General features: G+C 40.6%; 1 protein-coding gene across 1 annotated transcript; it reads left to right on the top strand.

Annotated features, from left to right (window-relative positions):
* The first annotated feature begins 208 nt into the window (after positions 1 to 208).
* Positions 209 to 3,909, top strand: tspan13a (tetraspanin 13a). Its single transcript, XM_077207993.1, has 6 exons — positions 209 to 761; positions 1,021 to 1,188; positions 1,413 to 1,493; positions 1,594 to 1,707; positions 1,814 to 1,924; positions 2,096 to 3,909. Exons 1-6 carry the CDS (start codon positions 609 to 611, stop codon positions 2,168 to 2,170), a joined length of 702 nt encoding a protein of 233 aa, XP_077064108.1. The 5' UTR covers positions 209 to 608; the 3' UTR covers positions 2,171 to 3,909.
* Positions 3,910 to 12,379: the final 8,470 nt, after the last annotated feature.

Raw genomic sequence — 12,379 nt, 5'->3', positions numbered from 1 at the left:
TCGTCTTCAGTTGTGTTTTTAGGACAGTTAAAAAAAAAATATATAGTAGTATAACTCGCTTTAGAATACCACATTTTAGTGATTTTACTAGGTATAGGTGTAGTGAAATGCCATTTGTATATGTTAAGCAATGTGTGTACCCCTCCTCCCCCCAAACTGATTGGTGGTGTTACGATCCAGGAACTTTAATTCTGTACATCGGTATATTTTATTTTTCAAAATAAGAGAGATATTATGGAAAATATTTCTCATACATATGCTTTTTACTAGAACTACGGGTGCAATACATTAAAATAATATTGATTGAAGATATAGATTTAAAGAAAATCCCACCTGTGTGACCCTTTAGTTTAAAGTGATTAAAAAGGATGAATTGTTCATTCTTTGGACTGAGTCGGTTCGACCGGTTCTCGGGTTTACAACTGCCTCTTAATATTAAACAGTCTCTTTGTTTGCAGACATATCCATTTCGTGTGACTACACTTTAAAACGACTCGGATATAAGCTTATAATTGCTTCGCATTGGGTTAACAGTGCAAGTGGGACTTTGCTTATTTGCATAAAGATAAAGAACGGACCAATGGCGTTAAACGTGTATATCTGAGCAAATGCTGGACAACCTCAAGCTACAGTCAACTTGCCTCAAGTTGGAGCAGAGAGTCACATTTGCGGGACAGGTGTACGCTAGATATTTCATCATGGCTTGTGGTGGTTTTGTTTGCTCAAAAACTTCTCTTTGTATCTTGAACCTTATTTATGTGGTAAGTCAAGCAGTAGCCTAAGACTTTTTCTTATACATATTAACACTCACTTTGGTCTCTATTTAAAAGTCCGTTTTACATAGGTAATATTCCTTTTATCCTTTACTATGATGCATTGTACATACATGATAGCCTACATGTACATTCAATTTGTCTGTAAACTGTAAAGTTAGTGTTCATGTGAATTTTTAGCTGATATTCATGATTTAGTATTGCACTGCCTTTTCTAAACAATTCCTGTCTTGTTTTCTGTTTTCAGATGGTCAGTCTTCTAATGATCGGTGTTGCAGCATGGGGCAAATGGTTTGGACTAGTGTCTAGTTTCAGTGTTATGGCTGCTGTCATCGCAGTTGGATTTTTTCTCTTCATCGTGGCCATTGTGGGATTGTGTGGGGCTGTGAAGCATCATCAAGTCCTCTTGTTCTTTGTATCCTTCAAATATACTGATTCAAGAAATTCTCCCATGATGTGTCTGTCTAAATGAGGTTTGCCTCTGTTCAACACAACAGTCTCAGTTAGTGTTGTAGTTTGGGCCTTAAACTCACATTTACCAGTTTTGCTGACTTACCTGTTTGTAATGATTTCCTTTGTAGTCAGCCGCTTTTTAAATGTGCCCTAAATGATGGAGAAACAACCTTAACTGTTCTTTAGTACATGCTTGTTCTCTTTCTGGTATTCATCTTGCAGTTTTCAGTATCATGTGCCTGCTTAGCTATTAGTAAAGAACAGCAGGTAATTATAGTCTGTATTAATACTTTGACATGGTGATACCAGTTTCCTCATTCCTAAAGCAAGTTGGTTTCAAATAAATTTTTTTGTTTTCCTCCTGCAGAACCTTCTCCTGGAGATAGGATGGAATAAGTCTGAATCAATGCAGAAGGATTTGGAAAGATCATTGGATTGCTGTGACTTCCTTCAAGTTAACTACAATGAATCATGTGATGCTGTAAGAACTATTCTGCTTTTCTATCCGAGGCTTAACTAATGCACAGTTTTTATTGTAGTTGTAAAGATTATTGTATGGTCTACTTCTGTCTTCTCTGTGACTTCAGGCCTGTTTCAAGGAACAAAAATGTACTCCGTGTTCAGATATAATCCAGGCCTATGCTGACGACGCTCTGCATTTTGTTGGAGGAATCAGCCTGTTCTTTAGTTTTACAGAGGTGAGCAAACATTGGACATCCTTTGGTTCTGAAAACACGGAAGATGAAACATGGAAATATTAAGTCCGTGTATTTAAATTTTGGTGCTTGTTTCTTATTTTTCGGTCTGGTTGAGAAATTGAATACATTATTTTTGTTAAGTTTATGTTTTTTTTGTTGTTACGGTTTCAGATTCTGGGCGTCTGGCTTGCATATAGATACAGGAACCTGAAAGATCACCGGCAAAATCCCAGTGCTTTCATATAGAGCACAGTTGGACACAAATATACAAGACTTTGAATGTTAGTTCTTGAATGGACTTTTTGTCTTTTATGAATCTTAACAACCTTTTTCATTTATGATGTGTTGTTGTCTTGATTTACAAACCCAATTACTTTATTTTTGGGATATAATAACAAATTAAATGTTCGCTCTTAAAATATTTATTTGTGAAACAGCCATTATGATTTTGCGTCATTTAAAAATATTTATTATCACTGATGATGCAAGTTAAATGGGCTTGAACTTTGATCCCAATTGAACAACTCTTACAAAGATAAAGAGTTGGACTGGAATGAAAAATGAAAGACATGAAAATGCATATTTCATTTCAGATTATAAATCAAAGAACAAACATTTCCTGCTTTATACATCAAACAGTAATGCCATTGCACTAAGCTCATTTGCTCTCTAGACGCTCAGTTATAAGCTTGCACATTAAAACTCAAACTACACCCAACCAACTTCCACATCATTCTGATCAGGATATGACCAGGAACTTGTACATCATCTGTTTGTATTCCACATATTAGCCAATGGCGTGGCACTTTCATAGGTTGTCCAGCCGGTTTTGAACAGATGTATTGATTGAGATCGAGATGTGCTAGTGCTGCCCTCTGCTGGCTGCAGGGAAAAATACCACACATTCACATTTACAGCAGTTTGGATCACATTAAACCACCTGCCTCAGGATTAACATGCGATTCAATTCTTTGTATTTTTATTTAACTGAAAGACTATGATTTTTGTATTTTATTTGTGTATCTATAGAGATATTGTCTAATACTACACACTATAATGTACCTTCTTAATTCCATTTTAGCATGTTCTTGAGGTAATTTTTAAGCATGTAAAATAGAATTTATTAAATGGAAAACAAACAAGCAACATGTTTGCACCAACTTCTTATTTTAAATGTATGGTGTAAATGTTGTCTTCAGCTATAATTTACACATTTGATGAATAAATAGACATGCTAACACCTAATAGGATTTTTTTAATTAGGCTGTTTATAAATAATTTGTATTTTTATCTAATTAGTACAAGTAAATCCATTTGTAATGTATGAATAAAATAAAATACTTATATTTGTATAGCTACGTATATATAGGCTACTAATAAAAAATTATATAGGCTATACATGTATATAAATATTTATAAAGAACAAAGAATGCCAAATATTTTTCATTAGAGCAAGGAATCGATCCCAAAAGGTGAGGCGTTGGGAATCGAGTGACCAAAAGTCTCTGCACAACAAATCTAGGCTTGACTGAGTTAATTACTTTGATTGTCAAACTACTGCCTGTCGTAGAACAGCTTGAGGTCTAAGAGGGGAAATCAATAAGACTTCTGATTCGTTTGTATTCATTTACATTTAGTGGCTCTTTTTGCAGGTGTATTACATCAATTCTTTTATCATTCACACAACACTGCTTTATTCTAGACTAAAGCACCATTAAATACCTTAGGTTAGATGGCATTTAACCAGTATGTGACCTAAAAATAGGGTGGAGGAGCAGTGATGTTAGTTGGGACAACACGGAGGAAAGGACAGACAAAATGCATGACATGCTATTCAGTTTATTAGAAATGTATATAGCCAATGATTGTGTATATTGTGGCTAATGATAGCCATCATGATTGCTATGATTGTGTATAAACAGATGTTTTATTTTAAATTAAGGGTACATATGAATTTCAAACATAAATATTAATTTAATTTCACTTAATTCAGTTTTACATTTAACTTGTTTACAATGGATTTTCTAAGACAACACACTTAACATTCTGCTGCTGCATTGTGCTGTGAGTTGACAATCACCTGTCATTCTCCTGCATATCTGAATGCCATAAAGATGACATTAGTCATTAAGATTATTTAGGCTCTTAGTTAACATTTGAATAGTGAAACCACAACGAACATGACGTGATTTCCCTTTACTAACAAGTTTAACAACATTTTAAAAAATAATTGAAAAAACAGGAACAGCACTTACATGAAATGCTAGTTGACCATACTAATCCTCAAATATTAGCATATTAGCACTCGGTTTCACAGACAAGGTTTAAGCCTAGTCCCAGACTAAAATGCATGCTTGAGATGTTTTAACTGAAAGCAATTTGCACTGATACATCTTAAAATATGTCACTTTCATTGTTTTGTCTCAAGATGGACACCAATAATGTTTCTTTCTAAGGCACGTTTATAAAAGCTACTTAAATGTCCTAATTTAACTAAAGCCTAATCCTGGCTTAATCTAAACCCTGTCTGTGAAACCAGGGCTAGATTTTTTTTAAACAACATTCCTGTAACAACACACTACATATACATGTCAGTGTATATATATTGCCTACATGTAGTAGGCTACTAATTACCAAAAATCTCAATTTATAGGCATAATGCCATCCAATGGGAGTAAAGTGAGTGTCTGCCACAAGTATAAAAGCCTACTTGAAATCATCGGCGTCCGAAATCGCATATTCTCTTTGAGTAGGTAGCCTACTTATTTTGAAGAAGAACTTACTTTGTGCCCATTAAAAAAAAGTGTTTTAGCCTATATGAATGTAATCCGGATGTACTAGGCTACATTCGCCCATGCATTCGCCACGTTGTCATGATCATGTGACCTACTACCGTCAGTTACGTTGCTTCACTGCCATTCATAAATCCTCTGCCGTGGCCTCATGAGATAGTAAAGTCAGAGAATTGCTGCGTTCCAGTCCACTTTTAGACATGCACTTGCTAACTTCCCTAAGAACTTCCCCTCGGGGGAATCCCTGCCGCCATTTTGAAGTGCGTTCAACTTCGTGAAGTGGACGAGGGTAGTTTATATGGACAGACACTCGTTCCCTCGATTTTGACCGAGGGAGCGAGTCAACTTCATATGTATACTTCAGGCAGTTCCATATACCACAATGCAACACGATTGTGACGTCACCGCCGATCTCGTCTAATCACCACCACCACCACCACTCTATGATATATTAATTAGATTTTTTTTATATAAAACAACCCAAACACACCTATATATATTTGGATGCTGCATTGAACAAATTCTTAAAGGGAAAAAATTTGTAAATAATAAATCACTCCATAGCTGATACCAAGTGATCAAGGGCTTGGGCCGTTCCAGTTTAGCCCGTTGCAGTTTCCGCCGGAAGGGGACACTCGTGCAACGTAAGCAATGACGCACATCCGAGTGAACGAGACGGAGGGAAGTTAGCGAGTTAAGGGCATGTCAATTTTGGACTGGAACGCAGCCTTAGTCTAATAAGGGGAGAACTTTCACTCGCAGTAAACTTCCGGCTTCTGAACTGGTTGCAGTTTCACTCTGGTTCCATATGAGGGCGCTCACAGGACGAGTGCAGAATGAATGGATGTCTATGGAGCTATACAGAGAATTGGCACTGTTGGTTACTTCCGGTTTCTGGACTGGCTGCAGTAACACGTCTCTGTCCATGCGGGGGCGCTCGCAGGCGAGTGCAGAATGAATGGGAGTCTATGGGGTTTCACCCCCAGAAATCCACTTTTCTCAGGATGTAATTTTTTGTCATGCGAATGCGTCTCTGTCCCCAAGCACATTTCAAACCAAACACACGTGGTAACGCACCGCATTTAACGTCCAGTAAGGTTAACGGCGTTGTAACGACGGGAAAAGTAATTAATTAGATTAGCACATTACTGAAAAAAATAATGTTGTAACCTAACACAGACAGAATGCTAGCGTGTAATGGGCAACAACAACTCAACCTGTAAGAAATCGAAAGGACATAAGTACTCGCTCATTCAACTTCTGACCTATAACCCATGTTGAACTCGCAAAACCTACAATCAAATCTGAGATTTCTCAATGACAATCGGGTGAAAGAGAGACATTTTTGCCTTCTAGCTCCATACACTCTCATTCATTTTGAACCGTTTTGCACTCAGGGCGATCACCCCCCAGTGGAACTCTGGTGGAACTACAAACAAAATTCGGTACAATAGGGCTAAATCATGGGCTTAATAGGGAGTGAACAGGCTCTCCGTATACGGGCTCTGGTAAAGCGTTCATCATATTAGAGAATTTCTAATAGAAGAGAATTGGCAGTTTGGCACTGTCTGGTTACTTCCGGTTTCTGGACTGGCTGCAGTAACACGTCTCTGTCCATGCGGGGGCGCTCGCAGGCGAGTGCAGAATGAATGGGAGTCTATGTGGTTTCACTCCCAGAAATCCACTTTTCTCAGGACTTAAGTTTTGTCAAGTAATTTGAAAGTTGAATTCAAAAGGGGGGGCTAAGATAATACACTCAGCTGAAAAATGCATTTTTAAGTTCACTTATCTGGTCTAAAAATCCGTTCAAAATGTGATGACGTCACTAATAGCGTGTTCCGGGCAACAACGACCTAACCTGTAAGAAATCGAAAGGACATAAGTACTCGTTCATTCGACTTTTGGACTATAATCTATATTGACCTTGCGGAACCAAAAAATAAATTCTACGTTGGTTCAACGACAAGCAGGAGAAAGGGATACATTTAGCCGTCTAGCTCCATAGCCTCCCATTCATTCTGCACTCGCCCGCGATCACCTCCAGTGGAATTCTAATGGAACTGCAACCAGGATGATACGATGGGGCTAATAGGAAGTGCCAAGGCTCTCCGTTAGACGGGCTGGCTATACCCCTCAAAATCCACTTTTCTCAGGATAAAATTTTTGTTCTAGTAATTTGAATGTTTTATTCGAAAGGAGATGTAAAGAAAGTACTCATTGCTGGGTGTTAGATTTTTTAGAGTCACTTATTTGCTTTAAAAAGTATTTTAAAATGTCAATGACGTCATACACATCGTACCAACAGAGATTCTACGGCAATCCTTCAGTCACTTTGGTGCTTTCGCACTCTGCACTTTCTTTTCTCTCGAGGCATCGACAACACAGCTGACACAGGTACAAGTGCGAGAAGAGTTTTTGTTTTGTTGTTTTAAAAGACCACGCCGAAAATACACAGACACATTCTGGTCCTGCTTCGGATGCCATGATGCCATCAAGCGGTATCTATGGTCACAATCAGTCCTTCACTGACCAATCAGCGTTCATTAGCAGAATGCAGTGTTGGGAACGTCACTTTAAAAAAGTAATTAGTTATAGTTACCAGTGATGCGCGGGCCAATGTATAAACAACCCGCACCCGACTTACGTTTTCAACTAACCGCCCGCAACTCGGAACGCAAAAAAAAGAAGAAAATATTGTACCCGACCCGCATTTTTTAAAAGTAGTCAGTGTTGTGCAAGTTACTTCCAAACTGTAATACATTAGGCCTATACATTACTTGTTAGCATACTGTTATTTAAAAGTAATTCCTTACAATATTACTGTCTCAGAATTGCAATGCGTAGCTACATTATCCTGTATTAGGCTACTTCCCAGATAGCAATATTTGTGCGGCCCACCTCTGGGCCATACCCTTGCTTCAAATCTGGCCCGCTGCTGGCAGGGCCCCCGGCCCAAAACTGGCCCACTCACTGAAAACTGATACAAATAATTTGCTCTGGCCCAGATCTGGCCCATACACTGTAATATGACTATTATTGTGACTTTTGGCCCAGATCTGGTCCACACACTATAGTATGACTATTATTGTGACAAGCCACCTCTTCATTGTCCCTTCTACCTCTTTTTCAGCAGCATGGGAGGTTAAGGGGTTTCTCCGAACAGCAGCTTAATTGTAAATTAATATATTATAATGTCAATCTGATGTCTCAAGCATAATTTAAACATGTAATCTGAGAGATACATTATATCCAAAAGAATCTTCTTACCGATGACAACTAGCCTAGAAATCTAGACGCACCCTAGCGGCAGCAACAATTATTTTGCAGCAAAGTGTGGTCTAGCAACTCTCCGTTGGCATTCGAACTGGAAAAACCAAACTCTGGTCGGGCCAATCACATCGTGTATAGAGTTGGTGGGGGGGCTTAACATAATGACGGCAGCGTTGCGTGTGATTTCCATAGGTGATTTCCCCGCTACCTGAAAAACAAAGAAGATGCTGCTGGCGAACAGCGGTCTTTCGAATTGGCTTTGGCCGCGACTCTGGATGACTTGGAGTTAAGGGAACGTCACTTAAGTCATTCTTAAAAAATGAAGATGTGTTCGGAGTTTTGACGACCGGATACGGCAAAAGTTTAATACATCAACTTGCTCCGATGGTGGGAAAATGCAGCATGGGACTCACTCAGCCACAGCCGTTCGTTGCTCTGGTTGGTTGTAGCGCTGTCCTATTGCGTGCAGAGGGAATTTGAAAGACAACAGTTTATCCCGCCCCTCGGATTGAGGTATGCCAATTGTGAGTTCCCAGACCTAACATCTTGATGTAGGTCTGGCTTGCCAGGCTAGATGACAACATCTCTTCAACTGAAGGGAGGCCAACGACATTTTGCCATTGACCCCCCTCCAGTTGAGCTGCTTTGCCAAATTGTTGGCAAATAGCCGCCGAAGGACCCGCTATGTACAGTCACGTACGTCAGTCCCACCAATTATCCCCAAGTAGTTTACCTGAAACAGAGTAAAGGAGAAAACTCAAAAGAAAGCAGCATTAATGTGAGCATGCACTACCATGTCAATGAGCGTAGCTCTTTTCTTTTGCAGTCAAAGTGTTTGCCATGGGGACCTGCAAATTGCATGTTGTGTTTCAGATTTGTGTACATAGTTTTGTGAAAATAAAAAACACCATCACTTTCAGAAGCATGATCAGTAATTGAGTGCAATTAATTTCTTTAAAAAAAAAAACAGAAAAATGCTCACCATTTGAATTTTAAAATCTGCCGTCTGCTGCAACCTCTGCTCCATGTTGAGGAGATGAGGAAGGTCTTGAAGGGGCAGCAGGCCTTCCTCAATGTCAACTGCTGGCAGCGATGTTTGCTGATGTTGCAGCAGTTGCAGAATGTTGTTCTGCTGGTCGAGCACCATCTAGTAAGGACCTCCCTGAGCAATGCTACAAAAAACAAGTTATTATCTAAAAATGGAATACATACTGTACATCCACACACACACACAACACTATGTTTAATATTGTCACAGGATCTGCCCATAGTCTTAGTCTATGGAAAAAATGGTTGAGTGGAAATCACTAACCTGGTTCTGATGACTGCTGGGGAGTCCACCTGAAGGTCTGAGGTGCTGTATGAGAATACAGTGTTCTATGAAATTCATCACAGTACACAGACACACAAACATCAGTCAGAAAGCAAAAGAATATACTCGCATGAAAAATTGTCTCCCGGTTCCCAGCCATGCAGCATCTCTGTGAAGAGCCCCTGTGTCATGTACCGTTTGTCTATTTTGACCCCAGCGAATAGATGAGAAGATTTATGTCAGTTGCATTAGTATCAGGCCAGACACTATATTACATCCGTCTGCCACATTACAACTCTTTTGGGCAGTGACACATTTGACCGTAATCGGGCCAATTAAAATGCAATGTACTCATATGGCGCTTTTCCATTACCAGTACCAGCTCGACTCGACTCGCCTTGGCTCGCTTTTCGTTCCGTTTTCCATTGCAGAAAGTATCGCCACAAATAGTACCCGGTCGTCATAGCGACGACTTTCGTTCCTCGTTGCCCCATCAAGCTCTCGCTGGATCCTCTCTTCGGCAACCAAACAAAGGAATGTCTGCACCTCCTCGTTTGACCACGGCGTATTCTTCCGAGTTGCCATAATAATAGTAGTACGTTTAGTAACTATCTCTGGCTAAACTATTTAAAAAAGGCGGGGTTATTCTGGATACTCCATCTGGCGCGTGCAATGATGACGCAGTGAATAGTGACGATTCTCTCTGACCAATCAGCAGTCGGCATTGTTTTCACGTCACATTTTAGTATTGCCTTAGCTCGCTTAGAACCTCGCCGGAGGTGGTACGAAAAAAAGTACCCGAAAGCAGACAGGTACAACTTTTACACAGTGGAAAACCAAACAAAGGCGAGTCGAGTCGAGCCGAGCTGGTACTGTGTAGTGGAAAAGCGCCAATACTGAGTACTTATGTCGGAGTCGGCCAATTCAAGAGACAAAGTTTTTCAGCCAACACGGACCTCAGCCGACAGTGCCAACTTTCAGCCGGCATCGGATCTACTGTGTTTGCTATCTGGGTTTTGAGTTACTTTCACCAAAATAGATATACAATAGTGGAACGTGACAATAATGTCACCTCCATAATCGCAAGGAATCTTGGTCTTTTGAGTAGAGGAACTTCTCGGCGCATACAAAAACCCGCGTGCAGTCTACCGTAAGTAAACATTGCGAAACGCAGCACAGCATACTATTGGAGCGAGGTCAGTACCAGCACCAAAGCGCAAACAAATGCGATCGCTATCTGCCCCGACCTATTCATTATCTGCGTGCTGCTGCTGTTGTTGTTGTCTTTGGATACAGGAAGTAGAATCGGAAATGACGCATATTGCGTCTTAAGGTTGTCCGTGCGTCGCCGTTTACATCGGGATATTGCAATTCCATGTATACAGGAGTAACTCTCTCTGCACACGCATGTAAACGGGTTATTCCTAATGTTTCAGAAACCCGAATAGTGACCTTAACCCGACCACAACCCGAAAATTGGCTGCATGTAAACGTAGTCAGTGTCATGGATACAGTCAGAGAATGTCTAATATGGGGAGAACATTCACTCAGTAATCTTCCGGATTCTGAAATGGTTGCAGATCCACTCTGGTTCCATATGAGGGCGCTCACAGGACTAGTGCAGAATGAATGGAGGTCAATGGAGCTATGAAGGAAATCAGTCCTTCACTGACCAATCAACGTTCATTAGCAGAATGCTAGCGTGTAATGGGCAACAACAACTCAACCTGTAAGAAATCGAAAGGACATAAGTACTCGTTCATTCAACTTTCGACCTATAACCCATGTTGAACTTGCAAAATCTACAATCAAATCTGAGATTTCTCAATGGCAGTCGGGTGAAAGAGACAAATTTAGCCGTCTAGCTGCATAGACTCCCATTTAATTTGCACTCAGGGCAATCGCCCCCCAGTGGAACTCTGGTGGAACTACAACCAAAATTCGGTACAATTGGGCTTAATAGGGAGTGAACAGGCTTTCCGTATAGACCTTATGTAGCCACGCCCCTTTTCAGCGCTGAGCTCGTTGTCTTTTGACTTCCGTATTTTCACAGCGATCTCGCGTAGTTATGAATGAACGGCTCGTTTAAAAAATTTCCAAGGTTCATTTGTTAAGACATATGCTTTACAATGCTTATGATAAACATTACAATGCTCATGATAACTTTCGTTAACTCTACAATAAGTAAATCAACTTCACCAGCTAATTACTCCTGGACAGCGATGCCATAGAAATATACAGAGCGAACGCAAAAACGGAAATTCAAAGACAATATTCCAAAGATGGCGGCGCCCTCTGGCGCATAAGGTCTATACGGGCTTTGATACAGGGTTCTCTTGTGGCTCGCAGTCTTCACTCGGACGCGTGCTTCAATCTATCGCCGTTGTGGAGACTCATTCGGTGAAATCACAAAATAAAATGCACATAAACGTGTCCCTGTTTGCTATATAGACTGTAACCACTGATGAACATATTGAGTTTTGATGAGAGAGAAAAAACTACTCGGTTACTCGCGTAACCTCAGTTCCCTGAGTTAGGGAACGAGTATTGCGTAGCTATACGCAGTGGGGGAAACTCCTTTTCCTCGATTTACTGAAGCCTTTATGTAAAGCGCATTTGCAGCTGCACAGCTAGAACATGAGCGTCTGGCTCGCTCATAGGCTGCGCTGCGGCAACTGCACATCCAATGGCGCGGGCGCCTCTGACGTGCGACCAATAAGATCACTCTGCGTCATACACATCAGAGCCCGCCAAGGGGGCGTGACCTCAGTCTATAATAGTCCCCGAATTATAGCAGGTTTAACGACTGAAGCGACAACTTGCCATGTTACTATAGTGCGGCTGGCTACGCAATACTCGTTTCCTAACTCAGGGAACTGAGGTTACGTGAGTAACCGAGTAGTTCCCTTTCGAACGGTCACTTCGTATTGCGTAGCTATACGCAGTGGGGACGCCATGAAAAACGCCGCACTGAGTAACTGGCTGCCACTGCAACTCAGGCCCCTGAGCATACAGAACAAGCCATAACCGCATAATTATGTATAAATAGACCAGACACCGTCAGGTCTAAAATAGTACACA

The sequence above is a fragment of the Siphateles boraxobius genome, unplaced genomic scaffold (assembly GCF_051911475.1).
Source record: "Siphateles boraxobius isolate OS27281-9 unplaced genomic scaffold, OSU_SipBor_1 6, whole genome shotgun sequence".
NCBI lineage: Eukaryota > Metazoa > Chordata > Actinopteri > Cypriniformes > Leuciscidae > Siphateles > Siphateles boraxobius.
This window is presented reverse-complemented; position numbering and strand designations above follow the sequence as displayed.